Source organism: Diuraphis noxia, unplaced genomic scaffold (genome assembly GCF_037042655.1).
Source record: "Diuraphis noxia isolate RWA-SAM2 unplaced genomic scaffold, SU_Dnox_SAM2 contig0002, whole genome shotgun sequence".
Lineage (NCBI taxonomy): Eukaryota > Metazoa > Arthropoda > Insecta > Hemiptera > Aphididae > Diuraphis > Diuraphis noxia.
In genome coordinates this window covers 54,892,017-54,915,636 of record NW_028301712.1, presented here as the reverse complement: position 1 = coordinate 54,915,636, position 23,620 = coordinate 54,892,017, and the positions used below count along the sequence as shown (strand labels likewise).

Genomic DNA, 23,620 nt, shown 5'->3' with positions numbered 1-23,620 from the left:
TGATTATTTTCAGAGTAACAACATTCCTTTTTTTGTGAACAAGGCGCAGCTGTATTTTTCTGGAGAGAAACGAAACCCGGTATTTTTTGCTCAGTTCTCTAAATTAGTTGCTACTGATTGTAGCATGCTTTGTATTGTGTTTATACAATTACTCCTGCACCAGAAGTTGAAATCTAATTTCAATCTCTTAAGTTCAGAAAATTGCATTTTCCTACAATTTTATTAAGTTTTTCTAGAATGTTATGTCTCCAGGTTGAGTCGTAAGCTTTAGCGATATCAAGATTTATTATGCCCACCATTTGATTTGATTGATGTTAAATGTTTGAGTGATTTGAGTTGATTGTATATTTCATTCTTATTGGAAATTCATGATTGATAAAATTGCCGAAGCAATTTATCGGAGGCTAATAAATACATGACACACATGTGTCTTGGACGGAGGTCGAACACGTACTGATTTATTTATTTGTTTTGAAAAATAACGAAATATTTTAGTCAGCTTTCTTATACCTTATTCAAACTAATTTCTAGTTTATTGCTATATATATTAACTACTGAAATATAGAATCTGCAGCAGACTTGTGGTATTTTCCAAAAATAAGTGACATATTTTCCAAAAACAAAATGACTTGCTCTGTTTAAAAAAAAAAGAAATAAGACAAGGTTCCACTATTATATTATATTATATTAGGCATAGTGTATATTGTATAATTATAATTATATTGTTATCTATTTACACGTTGAGCGTTTATTAATATTTTGTAAACATATTAAATACCTTAATAGTTTAATATAATATAATATAATGTATACCTATTGTTAATATATTTTGTTTTGTGATATTGTAGAAGCTGACTAGAAATTAAATAAATTGTGGAGCATCTAAGTAATGACCGAGACGAGGTGGTTCATCGGTACATTTCTGACGGACGGTTCGAAAAAAACTATTTTTATGTATCCAGCCAGATCTTCAGTGATGGAAAGTATACATGCCAATATTTCATAGTATCTGGTCGGTGACTTGAACGCAGCGTGTTTCATCAGAGCGTTTTTGGCGTTTGTTCCGATGATGGTCAAGTCGTTTTTGAACTCTGCTGCACCACATAGATCTCATAACAGAACACAAAATCTTACATATACAAATCTGAATTGCTGCAACAATATTATCGATTTTTTAAAAAGATAACATCACTTACCTGGCCGGCATAGGACAAGGGTAAGTACTAAATTGTATTCGACCGAATCGAGTCTCATAGCCCGGTGACTGGCGATTAACGTGGCGACTATATGTTCGATGCTTGAATTGGATCTATGTTAACCAAAGAAAAAATTCTTTTAATTATTGCAATGAAAATAACTATGTTATACGATATAACTAATACCTTTACAGTACGTAATATATATGGAGCTCACCCAGATAAAAGTGTTATGAGGTTCATCGGCCAAAACGCCGCCATTAGCACGAACGATTGATGCCACGTCCTATTGAGTATTTCATTTTGGACAGCGTTTGGTAATATAGCCATTGATTCGTTGAATCTACACTGCTTGAGACTCGTTAAAAATATTTGGGCGCCAATTTCGTATACGTATTCATCTAAACCACGAAACAGAACGAACGATATTGTAGGTACTCGGTACTCACAGCACGTGGACGTAACTTTTTTTTAATAGGTTTTTCACAGTTAAGTGGATGACTAAAATATCGATTGTAATCATAGTATGTAAGGGATAACTATGCTTATAACCCGTTGGACTTAAGAGAAATTGGCAATAAACCAGTGACGATTCTATACAGATTACATTTTATTTGAACTCGTTGATCATGGATTTAATGTAACAAATGGAATCATTAACTTATTATATATCTTACTTCTTGTCGTCCAGTTTTTTGGCACCACGGTGTTGATTTCAGTTATTTTAGGCAACTTGGACTTTCTCGGACCTCGTTCATCTTGAACGGCTAAGGAAAAAGAGAACTGAGATCGGACAGTTGAAAAATAACGAAGCCAATAAAAAAAAAACTAACAAACTGAAAAGTTTTACGTCAGTTGAATATATGTATAATGTATCGTTATTATATGTTAATATGATATAATGTATTATCATGTTTATACTTATAGAAATATTGTATAAACATAATATTTACCGGAAACGTTCATATTGACCTTCATACACTTTTGAAGTCTACAAAACGGGCACCAATTTCTTCTCGCCTTGTCCACAATACACTGACCCGTACCAGCTAAACGAATGTAACAACAGCTATTAATGTTATTAATAAAAATAATGTCTACTATACTTTACACTGTGTGCATATTATTAACAAAATATACGCTTTTAGATACTTAACGATCGACGTACCAATACATGTGTATACGATCCTCCGCCTGACACTCCGCTTGAAGAAACAAGAGCAACCATCGCAGCAGTAAACACCGTAGTGTTTTCCAAACGATTTATCACCACACACTCGGCAGTATACCGGGATCGGTAGTGTTCGTCCTGCGATCGTTTGAAATAAGAAAAAATTAAAATTAAAAATAAATAATAAAATTTCAGTTATGAGGTGTGACAGAGTGTATAATATTATAGCCTTATTTGGAAATAATTGTAATTAAATAATAATGTAAAAAAAAACATTTAAATGTGTCTACGTCTTAAACGAATGTGTACGCTGGGAATTAATGGGGTGATGCTGCAAAAATTTCAAACACTAACCGTATTCAACGCTTTCAATCCAAAACCTTTCGAGCTACAACTAAAGCACCTTTTTACGTCTCCAACCAAACCCTACATAACGATCTTGCCAACTCACCCGTCTGTGATGTAGCTAAAACTTTTTATAGACGATTCAACTTATGTGCCAACCACGCTAATCCTTTGAACAAAGTACTTGCGTCAGCGAGCATACTCGACAATCCTATAGGAAAAGACTAAAAAGGCGGTGGTTTCGGGACCTATTAGTTAATAATTTCATTGTATTTATAATTTTATTGTAAACTCATAAAAATTTATATCAATAACTGACAAAGTGTCTTCACTAGAAGGCTTCCTAAGTCTGTTCTTTCTTCAAGCCATTTTTTTAAAATTCATTTAATAGATAATATCTCTTTTACTTATCGTTAAATTTTATTATGTAACGGATTGTAAATATAAAAATAAAAAATATACCTACAATTATAATTGGCTGGTGTTTTAACCAATTATATTTAATATAGTATTAAGATGTTTACTGTTTAGTTACTATAACCATCGTTACAAACAGAGGGGAGCTTGGTATGACTTGGCCCCCAAATTATTGCTAATTACCCCAATTCAAAAGTCGGCACTTAGTACTAAAAATAAGTAATTTTTAGAAAATACCTTGTGAGGAGGGGCGTTTTAATTTCCTTAAAAAAATTCAAACTATATGCGCCTATGGGGACTATACATTATATTACCTACACTCAGTCCTGGGGGCTAGGAGAGAACACGCCGCGCCGCGGACGGACGAAAATTCTACGTTCGATGGTTTTTCTACACATCATCACGCGATGGAACCGGTCTCAATGGTAGGATGTCACGTAGTGATGTGCAGAATTTATGTATTCTCTCGCTGAACAGAGTATAGGGACTCATATTTACGTCAACCACGCTAATCCTTTGAACAAAGTACTTGCGTCAGCGAGCATACTCGACAATCCTATAGGAAAAGACTAAAAAGGCGGTGGTTTCGGGACCTATTAGTTAATAATTTCATTGTATTTATAATTTTATTGTAAACTCATAAAAATTTATATCAATAACTGACAAAGTGTCTTCACTAGAAGGCTTCCTAAGTCTGTTCTTTCTTCAAGCCATTTTTTTAAAATTCATTTAATAGATAATATCTCTTTTACTTATCGTTAAATTTTATTATGTAACGGATTGTAAATATAAAAATAAAAAATATACCTACAATTATAATTGGCTGGTGTTTTAACCAATTATATTTAATATAGTATTAAGATGTTTACTGTTTAGTTACTATAACCATCGTTACAAACAGAGGGGAGCTTGGTATGACTTGGCCCCCAAATTATTGCTAATTACCCCAATTCAAAAGTCGGCACTTAGTACTAAAAATAAGTAATTTTTAGAAAATACCTTGTGAGGAGGGGCGTTTTAATTTCCTTAAAAAAATTCAAACTATATGCGCCTATGGGGACTATACATTATATTACCTACACTCAGTCCTGGGGGCTAGGAGAGAACACGCCGCGCCGCGGACGGACGAAAATTCTACGTTCGATGGTTTTTCTACACATCATCACGCGATGGAACCGGTCTCAATGGTAGGATGTCACGTAGTGATGTGCAGAATTTATGTATTCTCTCGCTGAACAGAGTATAGGGACTCATATTTACGTCAACCACGCTAATCCTTTGAACAAAGTACTTGCGTCAGCGAGCATACTCGACAATCCTATAGGAAAAGACTAAAAAGGCGGTGGTTTCGGGACCTATTAGTTAATAATTTCATTGTATTTATAATTTTATTGTAAACTCATAAAAATTTATATCAATAACTGACAAAGTGTCTTCACTAGAAGGCTTCCTAAGTCTGTTCTTTCTTCAAGCCATTTTTTTAAAATTCATTTAATAGATAATATCTCTTTTACTTATCGTTAAATTTTATTATGTAACGGATTGTAAATATAAAAATAAAAAATATACCTACAATTATAATTGGCTGGTGTTTTAACCAATTATATTTAATATAGTATTAAGATGTTTACTGTTTAGTTACTATAACCATCGTTACAAACAGAGGGGAGCTTGGTATGACTTGGCCCCCAAATTATTGCTAATTACCCCAATTCAAAAGTCGGCACTTAGTACTAAAAATAAGTAATTTTTAGAAAATACCTTGTGAGGAGGGGCGTTTTAATTTCCTTAAAAAAATTCAAACTATATGCGCCTATGGGGACTATACATTATATTACCTACACTCAGTCCTGGGGGCTAGGAGAGAACACGCCGCGCCGCGGACGGACGAAAATTCTACGTTCGATGGTTTTTCTACACATCATCACGCGATGGAACCGGTCTCAATGGTAGGATGTCACGTAGTGATGTGCAGAATTTATGTATTCTCTCGCTGAACAGAGTATAGGGACAAATTCACAAATTAATTCAGCTAACAGAAATAATAAAAATCTTAACAATTATAATACTGCATAAAATCAAATAATAAATAAACAATATACATAATATGTAATGTCGGTACTCGTTTCATATGATAGTAATTTTAGTATTTATAATCAATGATTTTAGTGTAGTCTAATTAAATTGCATAAAAAAACTTAACAACGTTTAACTTAAATAAACTATTAATTAAATACAGGGTCCGTCAGAACAAACGCATGTTTTCCAAAATGATGCTACGCTCAAAGTAATTTCAGCAAAAAATTTTTTATTACATCAAAAAATGCATACGCATATGTTAGAGTCTTGAAAGAAATATACCATACATTAATTTAATATAACTAATAAGTAATAACCAAACTGATTACTGATGATAAGTCATAGATACCTATTGACAAACATGTACGCACGTCTATTTAATTGATTTCGCGGACACGTCAACTAATCCCAATATGTTAACACCGACGTAAAAACATTAAGGTTTTCAGTATACCTAATATGTATTATAAATATAATAAGATTATTTTATGAAACACCTAACAAAAATGTGTTTCTTCGTTATTGTTTAACACGCATACGTTATTATACAAACACTGCATATATCATAATTATTATACAACGCTCTCGAGACAACGACATCCGCAGATAATTGATTTTCGTTATCTTTTCCCGAGCGTTTTCGTATTATTGTTATACCCATAACGCGTCATAAACATATACAAACCGTATAAGTCTCGTACGTCAATATTATACATAATAAATACGCATTATTGCACACGCAGCATTGTTGTTATAAGTACTTGTTATAAATAAATTAAAATGATCTATAATATGCGCAGTGCTGTATTTATTGTTGCCGTTAAAAACAACAAAAATGAATTATGTCCTCTGGCACACTCGGACATTCGTGACGGTTTTTACGCCACGGTGATGGGCTTTAAATAATAATCGCAATAATATAACATGTAGGTACAACCGATGTGAACAGAGTAATAAATTGACGGATATTAAGTACCTATATAGGTACTTGTATTATGCATGTTATACCATATTGTCCATATTGTCAGGTAACTACGGGCGAATGTACGTTTTTGTCATTTCTACTATAATATAATATCTGAAAACCTTTAAATTAAATACAACGATTTTCAACAACTAATAGGCATGTTAACGCGAAACCGTCATACACCGAGGATTGATCATTCGATCGTTTTAAAATATGACATAAATACACTTGGGGCGATAAATCGAATACTGTTATAATAGCCCTCCAGCCTCTCGCCACTCGGAAAATCTACCACGTACTTAAATAGTAGAGTATAATAATATATTTATATAATATAACCAAACACCGCAGAGCTCGACGGTATAAAAGCATAATATGATATTATTGTCCTACTATTCTATGATAGAGTATCCGAGTATTCAAACTTGCTAATATTCTTCCCCCTTCCCAATGAAAACCAGACATCTCTTTTAATCTTCGACGGCTGTACAATATGACTGTAACAAAAGAAAATTGCTTGATTTGTGAACTTAGTGACAAACAACTGACCATCAAATACATCGCAATAAATTACTAGAAGGCCCTAATTTCAACAGCTCCAGATAAATTCTCGGAAACCCATCGACGATGCAACAAGCATTTGTTGATAAAAACCAAAAACATCTAAAATGTTTTCTCAAACATAGCCTTAGCAAATTACTCTGACGTACGCAGAAAAAAGTTTTGGAGGGTGTTTTTATTTTGCTTCAGCTGGTTTTTTACAAACGCAATATAATATTTACTTGTCTATTTTAATTATAATATGACAATTACTGTAAAAAAAAAAAAATAACAATATATTTCACAAACTCTCTGAAATGTTCAACATAAGATATCTCACTATCCCCATAGTGTTAAAAACAGTCCGTAACGATTACGGACCAATGACCGCAGATATTATTGAAGCTCTGTTAATCCAATAAAATAAAATAAAAAAATTAATGTATAATATAAATATGTATTTTTAAATCCCGAAGAATAGTCGTTAAAAGAAGTACTGAGACGTTAATGAGCGATATCGAAACGTATTATATATATATTTATTTTTTTTTTTTTAAATAATTGGCTTTATTTGAAAAATTACAATCTATAGACTCTATACAGTATGTACAATAATTAATATTAATAATTTACAACAGTTGACAATGAATAGTCACATGAGGAGGAACGTATTATATTATTGTTATCTGTACTCACCCATGCGTTTAGTGTATATTTATGCATAAATTATACAAAACGAGCTTGATCCCTGTTCCACGTGTGTGTACAGTGGAATGACGTGTGATACTATGATGTGTATGCAGACACTACTGCAACTATTATTTATTGATGTTGTAGAATTTAAACAAATCTGTGCGTAATAAAATGATAATTAATTGATTGATTTTTCGGTGAAAAAAAATAATATTTTGTATGACTGCCGCTCCGTCTGCGGTCGTTCTGCAAGGGTTAGTGTCTGCAGCGGACTTGGTACCTACACGCGGACTGCGACTGAAGAGTTTTGCGTTATTGTACGTGTGTGCCAAAGGGGAAAACGAAAAACATCACTACGGGAAAACTTACTCACACGTCACGTCATGGTAAGGTAGTATTATATTATATTATTGTTATCGTGACATATATGCGAGGGTTGGCGGAAAGTAAAGAAAATCGCTGCTGTTATTCGAAATCGGTAATGGGCGGATAATTGTGCGAGTGTAAATAATAATAATAATAATATACATACTTACAATCGGCCGCAAACGGGTATAGACTGTTGGGTGGGTGGGCGACCCTACATGTTCTCGGTATTATTATTTATTCAAAAACCATTCAAAAGTCCCTTTGAGGACGTGCGCGCGCGCCCGCCATTACTAGTGCATGCACTTATATTCGTGCCACCGGCACTACCATTTTCGCGTTCGTATAGATATAATATAATAATAATTAATAATAATATTCTGCATTTTAGCAGCCGGGTGACGCCGGTTGACCATTGATCCCACGCCCGTGTCCATTAAAGTAATGTTTGCTTTTGCCACCTGTCAACCAGATATCATAAATCCCGACGTCTGAATGTATCCATTAAAAGGAAAAAAAAACTTGAAAACCTAAAGGTTCACGTCGTCGGTCATTATTTTATCATCATTATATTGTATTGTTGTTATTGATAATAAACGATTCATTTTTTATTTTTTTATTTCTCGTGTGGCAGTTATTTTTCTGCAGCAATAGGTCGCACGTATATACAATACGATTTGAGTTTAATTTCTAATTCTTTTAAAATTATCAATATTTATTTTTATTTTTGGAACAAACAAATAATTGCAGTTCACAATATCCAGGCAGTCGAGTCGTTCGCAATCTTGGTCTTTCGCAAACTTTAACATGTTCTTTAGTGTCGTAAGTCGTAACACATGACCGTTCGGACCCTCGCGATCATTATTTAGTTTTCGACAAATTGACCTAATAACTAGGTATATTAAATAATTTACCTATAAATGAAATTATTTATAATTAGTCAAAGTTTAACGGACTTGTATTAATAATAGGCATCGAGATTGCTCTCGACTGTCCTGCGTATTAGGTCCGTCCGTTGGTAGATTGCTGCAGTCTATCTCGGTTTTATTTAGCCACGGTAAACGCCTGGGCGCCTGGTAATACAACCATACCTTACAATTTTTTTGTTTAATAAACAAATGTATTATGAAAATAATATTTATCGTATGAGTACAACTTTAGTTCTTAAATCCTCCCACCAAATGTTTATTCTGTGTAAGCATCTTGGTTCTTAAGTATATACCATTTATACTGTAACTCTTCCTAAGACCAAACTAGATTCCTAATCCGACTGAATCGGGACTGAACCACTGAACCGAAACATAACCTTTATGCTAGACGTGCAGGCAGCGTATAGCTAGTGATGATGACTTAGTCTTGACTCATACTATTAGTCTATTGATCTTAGGCAAGACTTGTTATTTTCACAAAATGTGTAAAAAAAAAATTAAACACCTGTTTGAGGTGCGTAGGTTTTTTGCTACGAACTCGATAAAATATGAAACTTAAGTCCGATATATATTATAATATACTATATACATGTATAGTATCTCGACTCTCTCTATCTCACTATCTCGAAACGAACTCTCAAGTATGATATAGTGTAAACTTTGATAAACCAAAAAATTTCATAATTTTATTGTAAATATATAATAATATGTACTGACGAGCCGGTAGTCAACAACAATCAAATTTAGTTATAGTGGGTAATCGGATTCCTTTTTTCTATCTAAGTGGCAAGTGCACGACAGTAAATCATTACGTTATAATTTATAATACAACCGACGACGGGGTGGTAGCGCAGTAATGTTGTAAAAATAACACTAATAACGACAAACTACGTCACAACAGAAAATATGGTACTGGTTTACGATGTAAAGAGTACGATAACGTAGCCGCACCATACACGTGGCAGACCAGTCGATTTTCGGTATGCGGAATAGTAACGCGTGACTAACAGCCTACGAAGATCAGCGAAAAACGGTGAACATACTGTGCTCGCGATTATAATTTCTGAGACGGTGAGCAAGACGCGAGTTGAGGTGTGCGTGCCGTAAAGACGCACAACAAAAGAACGTTCAAAATCAAAATGTTTTCTCGTCCCAGGGCCCACGATAGATATCTTGAAGTCCCGCACAAAATGATTAGTGATAGATTGCATACGTTCAAATGGTATTTGGTGATTGCGTGAACAGCGATCAAACATATATAATTGCTATGTTCCTGGCGAAGAAGGACAGCTTTCGGACAGTGCAACAGCAATGCTATATAATAATAAACATTAATCAATAATAATAATAATAATAATATTGTCATACAGCATACAAGTAAACAGAAATGTCAGAAATAATGGCTAATTCCTAAAGGCTCAAGATGCTTAGACGATGTTTTCCTGAGGCTGAATATTAATGTTGATTAACTCGGAGGTGACTGCACGACGGAAGTGGAATATCGATATCTATGTATACCTAACGACTGTGCGATGGCATGACACTCATCTGTTTATAAAATTTATGATTTTTGTACTAGCTACCTCACTGGGAATTGCTCTTGTTAAATATTATTTTATTACAAGCTGAAAAAAATGCATGTGTGAGCTTAACTTAACCAAACTAAGTCCCATAATTTTATCATTATATTATACAACGATAAATTCGTTGGTATGCTTACCAAAATTATGATAAATCGGTTATTAAATATTAATTTGGTTTATATAATATAATTCCTTTAATAAACTTATATAACTTAGACATAGTCGTGTAAAAATTAAAACCAACTTCACGTCTTGATAAATTAACTAATTTTTATATTTAGCACACCAAGTCAAGCCACATAGGTATAAGTTTTTAATTTTAATTGAGTTATATTGTTAACCAAATTATGATGTTATAGTTAGGTACAAGATATTTTATTTTATCTGATATACGATTACAAAAAATTTAATTTCAATTTATATTGCTCGTACTTATTTTATTCAGAAATATTGGGTGATTAAGAGGTATGGTGGAGGGAGGTAGTGTCATCCAAAATTATTTCTCTCTAATCACATTTTTACTTATTAATAATAAGTTATTATATTCATAGAATATTTTTAAGTCAGCTTAAATTAAACAAATCATTAATCAACAATGAATTTATATACTATATTCAAATTAATATATAATTATATAATATAGGTACCTATATTATATTGAAAACTGCAATATGACATTATACTATTAACAGGTACTAATCTCAGATGTATCTCTTTTTGTGCAAACTTGTTTAAAGTTTATTCGATGAAAGATACGTCTTTTCCAAAATATGTAAAATAAACATACCTATATTAAAACTTAAAAGTATATCTATCTTGCTTCGTACTAAACTTCTAAGTTATATATTTTTAACAACGGGTAATACTAATATGTTATTGTAAAATGTTCGGAGATTGATTTCAGAAAGCCCTCTAGTTGGTAATTATGCCAATGCTATTTGAACTTTTTAGAACCCACTCATTTACCAAAGTCATCATCGATTAAATTAATGATAAATCATAAATCGTTCAATTTTAACTTGTGCCTTGGTGGTTTAATTGGTTGGTTAGTGCAGCAAATAAACGTAAAATATTTTAATAAAAATGCATATCTGTACATATGTTGTTATACATCTGAAAACGGGGTTTTTTTTATTTATGTTTTTGATATAATAGTTTTATAATTGTTGTTAAATACAATAATGTTGTCACCGTGTTATTACTATTAGAGTAGAATACATAGAGACTGATAATAGATAATTATTAATTACTATATTATGTTTAGTTTGACATAATATTATAATATAATATACATAATGTTGGGGATAATATTTATTATTAACGATAGATACGCACCAACCGTCATGCTCGTAGTATTTGCTGTTATACAACAATAACATTATTACAATGTTAGCGATTTAATTGTATACAATCATTAAGTCGTAAGTATATATTACCATATTTATAAAATAGTTTTACATTTCATTAAGTATATAGTACACAATAAATATATAATTATACTTACACGTAATATAAATTAATAGTAAATCTACAAGTTAATGTTATATATATACATAATGAAAAATCAAAATTTGGCTTTTGAAGAGTCAGGACACGCCAAAAATAATTTACAACACTCAAAAAATATTGTTTAGATCCAAATAATAAAATATTATGTACAATTTTTAACAGATAAATATAATTTCGTGAATCGTGAGTGATAAGCGTTCTGTAGCCAAAACCTTATAGCCACGAAAAATAAAAACGAATTTGTAAATCGATGAATTTTAATGCTTACAGCATATATATAAGACTAGACAAATTAAAAACAGTTAGTCATTAAATAGTTCATTCTCCGTAAACATTTAAATTTTAAATGGATCATCCCAAAAAACTATAACGCGTGGATGTGTCTGCACTAAAATTTAAACAAAATCGAAATATACGACTAACGTGATAAGCAATTACTATAGTTTCAAATAAAGTTTTGGAAAGAGAGCGTGATACAATAATGTATTATATGTGTTCAAAAAATGGCTCGTTTACAATAAATTGACATTATCATCATATGATATTTTACTTTACTTAACAAATTTTTTGGTATACTGTTGGTATTTTAGTACTCAGTAGGTATACATACACAACTATGTATAATTATAATATATTAATTTTGTTAGTATTAGTTTGCATTTTAACAAGTCAAGAAATCGCAAAAAATTGAACTTGGTTGACTATATATTACATATTATTATATTGTTAATATGATAATAATATGATATATGTGTATATATAGGACATACTATATTATAATTATGTACAAAATCCAATAACAGAGGCTGTTTCAAATTTCAATCTATATACAAGATGGATTCTAGGACGCCATCAGTTTATTGTTGACGTGTCCGTTCAACAGGTGTTGGTAGTTGTGTGCTGGCATCGGAGCCTGAGGAAGCGGAAAACTAAATCCACCCAGTTGGGGATGGTGATGGCCGCCCGTCGTACCGGGAAAGAGAAAGTGTTCCGCGGCTACCGCTGCGGCAGCTGCAGCTGACGCTGGATCATAATTGTGTTCGTGTTTAATTTCCACCGTTGCATGATGTTTGTTCACTAAAAACAAATAAAAAAAAATTCGCGTTAATTCATCTGTTATTAGATGATCACTTTACTGATATTTAACTTGTCCATGTGATAATAATTATAAGTTAGATAGGTATGTAAACTCTTTTTAGGATATGGTAGAGAACATATTAAGCTGCAAGGATGAAATGATAGCCGAGGCCGAAGAAAGAGCCAATTTATTGGCACCCGCGACGATCGACTGAGCTCTCACATGTAGATGCACGCGACAGTGGACCGCGAAAAGACTGACGGACTATCCAAAATGATTCTTATTTATTTATTGTATTAATATTTTTATTTTGTAAGGTGAAGCAACCGTTATTGTATGTGTAATGTGTTAAGTAAGTGCCTGCAATATATTAATGTATTGTAAATTGTAAACAGAGGAGTAGTATTGTTCACATAGAGCCACCTCTCGGTCGGTTTAAACGAAAAAAAAAAGACAGAAGGTATTTTAAACTCTAAGAGACACGCGTAGTAGTACATATTATACAATATACATACCAGTTACGCACAAAAATAATATACTAAAAATGCACAAAGAAACTCTTTTCTTTAATTGATGACTGCATTTTTTAAATTTAAATTTTATTATGTAGATAATATTTTTATCATTAATTTATCTCTTTTTGTTTAATTTTGGTGATTCCATATAAATGTCTTCGATATTCCATACAAATACACGAGTCTTCTCAATGAGGCCCAATATTTCATATGTATATAAATATGAATTTAAAATAAAATAAATGTCATCATCGTAACTTCAATATTGTGTAAAAGTCATCATTTGTGGTGACGATGAGGAGTACCAAACTCTAAGCTTATTATGGGGAAAGCACAAAATATTTACAAAATGTTATTATAATAGTCATTTAAATTTTTGTGATTTTTTCTTTTTGTTGAATAAAAAAAGGCATTAAAATACTATATACTGCTTATATTATTATATTATGCTCTGTAAAGAAAAAATCATAAATTATGGTGAATACAATTTTGGATTTCAATTATAATTTTCATTTGACCTAAGTATTTATTTAATTATCCTTATTAATAGGTATATGTGTAAAAAAAGATGCATATGCTAAAAGTCTATAAGCCAGCAATTTTAACGTAAAACCGAAATTGTATATTATACTTATTTAATTGTTTTTGACATTATTTTTAAACTTATCTTTGTTTGAAATATCATATAGTTTTATAATATGACACTTAAAGTATCATTATAGGTACTATGATTAATTACTGAAATTAATGAATAGTTGCAAGTTTGGTCTTTTTTACCGATAATAGACATTGTTAAAAGTGTTAAAACTGTAGATATGTTTATCTTATCTCAAGTTCACTTTGTACTATATGCTTTTATGTGAAACTGTATTAAATCCTAGCCAGGCTATACTACTAGACGGAGCACGGCTATAGTTTCAGCAATCTGACGTGAGTGCACATGCGCACAAGAATTTTTATTTTATTTGTATGTATAACTGCGATATATATATATATATATATATATATATATATATATATATATATATGACGATACTACACCACCAGCCCGCGCATTGTCCGGATTCTCCGTCTATATACTATATAGTGTCCATACTCCATAGTCTATGCATTTAAGTAATAAAATGTTGTCTGGACGTAACCACGGCTGAAAATGATAAGTGAAATCTGCTTTTTAGAACCAACCAAGAGGAATTCGTCATTCGAGTGGTTCGTAATCAATACAACATAATATGGAATATAGATTTTAAAATCTACAAGAAATTTAAAGTTAAAGTTGTTGCGATAAATTCAATTATTATTAAAAGAATAATATTATGGATTTGCGACATGTATAATATTATGATTGAAATCAATAATCATAGGACTGAATTAGAAGTAATCCACGAGTAGGTAATCCACGCTTCTAATGGATCTGAATCTGATTTCAATAATTTCAACCTAAAACATATTTTATTTTAAAAAATAATATTATTTACCTCCGTGATTCGGACTCGGGGTGAACAAAATAATAAATATTTTTATTTTACAACTACCTACTATTTATAAAACCGTTTTCAAACGTATATAACAATTAATAATATAATATATGTTATAGTTTAGTACAATCGACTATAGAGTATTAACGCTGTTTATAGCTTAGGTATTATAGTTTTATCTCATTTCATTGTCATATTATATATACAACTTAAAGTTTTAATTATCTACAACCACTTATTTTTATCACCGTAAAACATTTTAATGACGAGATAGGTATCTCTTGATATATTTTGTAAACTATTATAATTTCCTTCGTAGGTTTATTAGCTTCAGGTCAATCGATCATTATTTTTTTTATCACCTGGTTATACGCCTCGAATCGGCTAATGACTATACTCTCCACTACCTACTATATTTTTAGCTACGAATCTCCTGATTTTTTTACCGTATATGTATAAGTTTTCTTTTTTTTAAATTTTAAATGTTCTTAAAAACTCTGTTATATCAGCCGAACGATGTTTACACCAACCTAATAGATCTATGGCCGCGGAAGTAGATTGTTTATGGTTCTCCAAATTTGACGAACCGTTTAAAGAAGAAGACGACGACGAAGGCTGCTTCTTAGGTTTCCTCTTTCTTGTCTGGATACCATCCTTCCTCATCGTCAGCGGCCTGTTGACGCCATGTAGTTTGTAGTACAGACCGCACGCGTTGCACACGGGCTCGCCGTCGTTATTTCTCCTCCACAAGGTGGTCATTCGGGTACCGCAATTCGTACATGACAGACCGAGGCGCCTGTTGGATGCCTACGGAGAAAATCAATTTAAATATAGGTACTATACGATAATTGACAATTTAATACAACGATTAAAATGAACGTAAAAAGTGAACTATCTTTTTTTCGAGTTTATTAACCACTATACATGCTCACATGTAAATTGTTTCCACAAAGCTTGCCACCCCCCCCCCCCCACACCCACACAAAAATATAAACAAATAAGTGAACTACTTGTATTCAGAGTTCTAATACTTGATATTTAAAATAAAAACACAAAATTGAACTTCGTCTAGACATTAATAATTAATTAATCGAGACACCAAATTTCTCCAAAACAAAAATCATTGTAATAATAATAATTCTTACTATCACATGAGTGATAATAATTAAATTAAGGATAAAAGCCTAGACACAAATGAAATGCACACATTCTTGAATAGTGATTTAACAAAAATGTGTATTGAACAGTGTTGAACTAATACATGCACGTATTTTGCATCTTCGAATTTCATTATATTAATTACTAAACATTTGGCTGTAACTTGTTAGGGGAAAAAATAGGTTTAAATTACAGCTTTCGTGTCATATAGGTACTGGCACTGACCTATATATAACTTAATAATAATCAAATAAACAAAATAGTAAATCTTTATAAAAAATATGGTTACTTAAGTTGTAAAAATGTATAAACATCAATAAATGTGGACTGGGTATTATTACCTATATTTCAAATTATTATTAAAAAAATTATGAAACCATTAAACGTATGATTTGATAGACACTTACCTAGGATTTAAGGATTCATTTCTGTTAAAATATAAATGATTAATTAGAATCATAACATCTGAGTCCATTCGAGATTAATATATAGTGTGTGTGTGTATATTTATACTCGTATACCTAGTATATGAATTTTCAATTAAAATAACGGCTACATAAATATTTTATACATGTGTGTTAGAATTCCCTAAAAGTAAATTTGTGACTTCGACACTCCCTAATATATCGTCAAACGTGTAACTTATGTGCGAAAAATACGTGGAGCACGTTTAAAAAAAAAGTTGTAAAAGTAGAACTCGTAACATGTATAAAACATATTATAGATACCTATTATAATAAGGTTATCGATGACGGGACTTGTGAGGTTTATGCTGTTAATAACGTTTAAGCGTCTGTAATAAATAATAATTAACAGGGTGTTTGAATACACTGTACTAAAATAGAGGTATCTAAACTCACAGTCTCGAAGGCGACTAATCTTTTGGCAGGCTTGACAAGCGGCCTATTCATGCCGTTCATTTTGTGGTACAGTCCGCACGCGTTGCACAGATAATGTCCGGTGCCGTCACGTCGCCACAGCGGTGTGGAAATCGCACCGCAGTTGACGCACTCCCGACCGTCACCGAACTGCAAATCCATTCCGGCGTCTGAAACACAACAATAAAAAACGTTGTAGACGACCATTCACCAAGTCCTGTATCGCATTATTATTTTTCGCGAGGTGCAATAATTATCACAGTTTACATGGAATTTCGCATTTTGATCATAGCAACACATGGAACCTGGAAAGAGGCCGTGCCTACACTTATTACTATATTGTAAAGAAGATTCGACAGCGAAGAATTCCGTGTGAACACATTTTCTGAACGTTAATAGATAAAAGAAGACACGATCGAACGCATATGCGGCGCATATGTCGTGAAACCAAATAATATAATAATAAAATAAAAAAAAATAATAATAATGTATACCTAAATGTATTAAATAAAATAAAATAAAAAGTGTGCGTGCATGAGTGTATCTTAAAACCTTATGGCGCCAAACATAAATTACAATACGTGCGTACTGCGTGAAGGGGGAAGGGGTGAGCAACCGGTTAAGGCACTCGGGACTAATTGATCGTGTTTGGTCCCTCTGGTTGAGTAATTTGTCATGTTCCGATCGGATCGGAGGTCGGTGGGGTTTTTTAAAATATTTGTATTTTTTTGTATTCCATAATAGTATATATTATATACACCTACAATATTAACGCCACCGCCGTCTTCGAAGCGCCAACACACGACAACGACAACCGTGACGACAATGAATAATATGAAGAAGAAACCGGTCAACGGGTCGTCGCGCGTCGTCGTCGCCAGCAAAACGGTAGTCGATCGGTAATCGTCTGGACCAGTGATCCGACTTGTGTGAACATAAACCCACACTTAAACATATGCACATGCATACTTCTATAATAGGCCACCAATTACCTATATAAAAAGCCACTACCTACCGGAGTATAGTCTGGTAACATTTAATTTACGGTATTAGATAAATTAGTTTTTTCATAAATATTTAACGTTAATCATCAACGATCATAATGCGTGATTTTACATACATATTTGTTATTCTTAAGTACCTATTACGCTGACGATTTTTAAAATAAACTAAATTTAAAATAATTGTATTGTTATTTCCGATAAACATTCTTTACTTTTTAAAAATCGCTACAAAATATTTATTGCGTACTTACAAATTGAAATATCGATTTATTTCAAGAAACTTTGTGGTCGTAGTTGATTCCTAATGAATGATAATTTTGACGAACTTAGTTTAAAAATATTACCAATCATTAAAGTATTATTGAAAATAAATACAAAAGATGAACATAAACTACGGAAAGAATCAAATAACCTATTTTCCTATATATTAACCGTTTGCTATGACACTACAGAAACAAACACGTTTATCTAACTACTATATTATGTTTTGAAATGTCTAGTAGTTTAGTTTTGAATTGAAACTATTTGTATAATGTTTGTTCAAGAGGGCTAGATAATCTAAAAAAATATTAGAGATAAAGAAAAACAATTTATTGTATATGTGATTATAATATATCATAAACATGATTATTCGTAAAAAGTTTACGTTGTTCAAATTCATTATTATTAAAACTCATAATAAATTAAAATGACAATAATCCAATTTTAAATAGTCTACTCCACATTTCGTGCACTACTTATACAGTTATATAATATACACTATTGTACATAAAATAGATCTTATATTTAAGTTATTCAATATTGTTCTCCTGTTCATTTGAATTTATTTTTGAGTTCGAGTTAGAGTTTATATAAATTAATCAGATATTATTATTATTACTTATTTCTACAAACTTAATTGTAATATCTACCTACTCAAGCATGATAGGCAATATAATAGGTACAAAAAGTTATTTTATCTAATTAAGTTGATTATCAAAATTTAAAAAAACAAAAATGCGTGTAATATATTCGTACAAATATTGTATATATATGTATATATATTAATGTATCACGATTTATAGTCATGATCTTGTCTTTCTAAATAGGTACACTTTATTATAATGCATTATTTACTATATTATTAAATTAAGCTTGTAATATTTTACACGATTTGAAGTTTATTTATACCTATACTTATATATCAAAATAGAAATAAACTATGTACTGTGTACAAAATCGTTAGTAATAGTAAGTATCTATAAGTACCTACTGGTTACTGAGAGTATATACTTCAACGAGTATTATTTTACTTTAACAATTACTGGTAAGTGATAATATTATAATATTGATATGAACGCTAATTTACCAATGATAATATTATAAAGAAAACATACAGCTCAACTAATAGATACATGTAAAACGATAAAAAAATCGTGAATTGATGAATAAAGACGCTGTAGAAATGTACAAAATATTTAATTTTGATGAACAGATAAAAAATATTGTGCTGCGATAAATTACGTTAAAACGGAAAAAATATTTATTCACCAATCACGTTATTTGCCAAATACTTAGGTACAAATGTACAATTAGATAGTTATAGTTTTAAACCAGAAATTTATTCCAATTAATATTAATAAAATAAAATATGTCCTCTATTCGATCGATCTCGTTATTATTATCAGCATTTAAATTTCATTCGGTTATTAACGAGATTCACTAAAAACTCACGATAATTCCTACATTTGTATACAAATAAGGTTAATGGCCGGCGAATAACGTTATATTCCGATAGAATGTCATTATGAATGTTATTATACTTATACATATAATTTATACAATAAGCACCACGGATGTTATCGAGAAGGGAATTTACAATAGTAATCACACCTAGTAGATTGGTAGAAAGAACTTGATAAATACAAATTAGTTTTACAGTATACTTTTATATTATAAGATACTATAGTATCTGTTTATAAACAGTGACGAGAACTTACTGAATTATATTATATATTCAAGTTTTTAATAATAAGTAGCAATCAATAATTAATGAATACATGCAACTGAAAAAATGATTAGCATACAATTTAGGTGCTGTATTTAGCGAGTGGTTTTTTTTTTAATTATGTTCTATGGGGCCGGTCAAAATTTTTGCCCAACCCCCCTTTCAAAACCTGAAATGACGCCACTGCGTTATTATCTCTATGACTCTATATTAATGACCATATCATTGATTCAAAATTCAAAATTCAATCTGAAAAGCAGTTAATGATTATTGCTTTAGGATAGGATCCATTTTTACAAGACATTTTGGTAAAGTGGTCTAGAGAAGTATGTTGTTCATTGCAGTAAAGGCAAAACGAATTTATACAATAAATTATGTGTTTAAACGAGTTACACGTATACCTACTGATCTTGAGTCACGAGTTTCGTGCGAACGCATTGACTGTACATATCATAAAAAAATTAAAACGATAAAGAAAACATAATTAAAAAATCAAAAAAAATCTCACTTCTTAACTTCCAACGGTTATTATTACGATATACAAAGAATATAATACTTCAGTTGAAACTAAAGCGACATTTAATTAAAGCATATTATATACATAATTGTATTTTATTTGATTAAAACGTTAGCCACAGTGTTAGCTATGTGTGCTGTGCAATAAGATTGGTACCTACTACCTAGATATATTTTTATTTCTATAATGAACCTAAAATTAATTTCGTACATAAGGTAAGTACCTACCTAATCTAAAATGTTTTTAGTAAATATTCTTATTTATTTATTTACTATGTTTATTATGATGGTATATTATAGTGAAACGGAATATATAGTACATATATGTATATTGTGTATCTACATAATGTTTAGTGAAATATATAAACGTATAACAGTTCATTAAATGGTATATTGATACTTATAACAATAAAACAATTTAAGATATCTAAGTAGGTAACAAAATATGTGTTTATAAAATATACAGTAAACCTACAGACATACAATGATCGATGAGAATCGTCCATGTCCATTTTCTTTTTAAGATTGATTATAATATCGTTAATCTTATAATTATGTCTTATTTTTAATCATAATATAATTAATAATCTAGTAATATATGACCAACTGTTTTTCATTTTAACATCAATATTTTATAAAAATTAACAGTGACTTGAAAAAGTCAGTTGGATTATAATCAAAAATATTTATTATTTACATATTAACGTACCAAGTACACACCTGAATAGCAAATATACAATACTATTAACTCACATCTATATAATTTATAAGAAATATGGTGATATCATTATTAAAACAATGAAGTTTGGATTATATTATTGATGATCAAATTTCTTATTTGGTCTAAGAACAAAAACACTATAGATGGTTTAATAGTGTTTTTATTTGATTAATCAACGTATTGAAAATTAATTATATAATAATAATTCTTTGATTGTTTAAAATTTACGACAGTATAAAATACGTTTGAATGTTATTTGATATTTAAATTTTTCCATCAATTTCCAAGTCTACAACTAATGAGATATAAACTCATGACTATCGAGTAAAATATAATAAAATTTAAAATAATACATCATATAAGTAAAGGTAATACTATCTTAGTTTTAAATTATAGTTAAATAGGTTTTTACGGTAAGGTTTTGATAGGGAATTACTTATTAAAATATAAAAATTAGCAGAATGAACACTGTATTCTTTGATTAAATACGAATACAGATATATAATATTGTAATCCAAAAATACATAAAATGTATAAACCATAAACCATGAATGATACATTTTAAAGAAAGTTTAGATAAAATTGTTTTCATGACTAGGTATACAAACAAAAAATTTAATAATACGAACAATATTATATTATGTTATTAATAATTATTTTTATTACATGTACACATATCAACGTGATGACTATATAATAATATATAAAATTATCTATATAAAAATATGTGTTTTTTATGTTTAGGTAATATATTTCAAAAATAACAAAGTTTGTATCTAAATTTTGATAAAATAGAATTTTTGTCGTAATATAGAATAATAAAATATTTATATGAAAAAAAAAAATTTTGTTTTATACAATCGTACGGATGAAAAAGAGCAGTTTGGTAACAATAAATTAAAAATTCTGTGTTAATGTGTTAACATCAGTCGTCACGAGCAAGGACGTCTTAGAAGATGTTAACTGATAACAGTGATAACTATACAATCCCATGTCTATCTTTACTTTGAGATTAAACCATCTACTTCAATATTATATTCAATTCGATTTTATACGAACTTTTTAAATCATCATATTTTGAAATGTTCGAATTCAAACTTAGTTATTCTCGAGTAATGTCGAAAAATTATGAGCGTTCGATAATCGATCTTTGTTCTTAATAATAATTAAACACTCGCCAAAAAAATTAATAATTATTAAGCATTAAAAATATATCAAAAAAAAACTTACTAATATTAAATATCAATAATAACAATGGAATCATGATATTTCAAACTATATTAGTTATATCATGAATCGAAACATTAAAATGTCATCATGTGATTATTTCATGTAATATTAACTATTAATTGATATGGTCGTACCGTAATGATGAGCTTGGAATGCGGCAGTCGTGGGATTTGGCCACATAATGGCCGCGGCGGCTGCGGCAGCGGCGGCACTCTGATAGAACGGCGGGGTGGCTGACGACGATGACGACATCGGGACGACATTCGGGTGTCCACCAGCGGGAATCCCACCACCGCTGTTGGTGGCCGGCGAACTGGCGGCAGCCGGGACGTGGTGACTACTGCTCTGTATCCGGGACGGTGCGTTCTGCCACGAGTGCGTGGTGGCCTCTGGCACTCCGGTGCCGGCCGTGGACGGTGGCGGCAGCGGCAGCGGCGCCGGCGGTGGTGCGTTGTACTGGTGGTGCGCAAGACCGAACATATTATTTGGCTTTGACGACGGAACGTACACTATTCGATCGTGATGGTAATGACCGCGGTAACCGTTTTCTGCAACCACAAAGACCAATGCAAGCAATCTACTACATTTGTTCATATAATATTATAATAATTTAAAGGGCAGAGGACTTGTATTATTTGCTAAAATTGTTTTGCACAGTCACAAAAATAGCAGAGAATACGAAACAAATGCGTTTCATGCTTTCACAGAGCTAGTTTTGAAATTTAATTTTGCATATCTTGCGTTTTTTTTTATTTTAGGGTTATTTTACACTTTTATATACAATTTATACTCTTTTAGACTTTTTTTAAATCAATTTTTTTCACACTGACATCTTTTTAGTGCCAAAAGAAGAAATATAAAATGATTAAAAAGTAAATCAATAAAAAATAGTTAAGGTTTAATTAAGAATAATGTAGTTTGTTTATTTGGTAATTAGGTATATAAAATATATTTAAATTATACAATTTTTCGACTTTATCTGTTATTCTGTATGTTATTTATTTTATTAATACTTTTAAATATAATCGCTAAAAATATTTTAAGTACATATTAATCATAATATAGGGCTTTTAAGTAAATAACATGACACAACAATACGAGAAAAGAAATAATATAGAAATACAACAATTATATAAAGAGCCAGACATAGTAGCAGTATTAAAAAATAGGAGAATGGCATGGGCCGGTCATGTATGGAGGTCAAATGGTCTTCTGAAAGCGGTTTTAAAATGGAAACCCCAGGGAAAAAGACCACTTGGC

The 23,620-nt window shown here is 30.9% G+C and overlaps 2 protein-coding genes across 7 annotated transcripts in view; both read right to left on the bottom strand.

Annotated features, from left to right (window-relative positions):
* Positions 1–678: 678 nt before the first annotated feature.
* Positions 679–7,809, bottom strand: Hr83 (nuclear hormone receptor 83). The gene is made up of 7 exons (XM_089219887.1): positions 7,412–7,809; positions 2,365–2,505; positions 2,150–2,245; positions 1,874–1,963; positions 1,414–1,597; positions 1,197–1,309; positions 679–1,109 (listed from the first exon to the last, which is right to left on the bottom strand). Exons 1-7 carry the CDS (start codon positions 7,413–7,415, stop codon positions 883–885), a joined length of 855 nt encoding a protein of 284 aa, XP_089076013.1. The 5' UTR covers positions 7,416–7,809; the 3' UTR covers positions 679–882.
* Positions 7,810–11,505: 3,696 nt separating this feature from the next.
* LOC107162459 (uncharacterized) overlaps positions 11,506–23,620 on the bottom strand; it is a 32,459-nt gene continuing 20,344 nt past the window's right edge. For 5 of the 6 annotated variants that reach the window (XM_089219585.1, XM_015509368.2, XM_015509369.2 and 2 more), the window contains 4 exons: positions 22,495–22,908; positions 16,885–17,072; positions 15,397–15,673; positions 11,506–12,872 (listed from right to left, as the gene is read on the bottom strand). In XM_089219585.1, coding sequence (XP_089075711.1) covers positions 12,637–12,872; positions 15,397–15,673; positions 16,885–17,072; positions 22,495–22,908 — 1,115 coding nt within the window. In that variant the 3' untranslated portion in view covers positions 11,506–12,636. The remainder of the gene's footprint in view (positions 12,873–15,396; positions 15,674–16,884; positions 17,073–22,494; positions 22,909–23,620) is intronic. The other variant, XM_015509373.2, reaches the window with a different exon arrangement.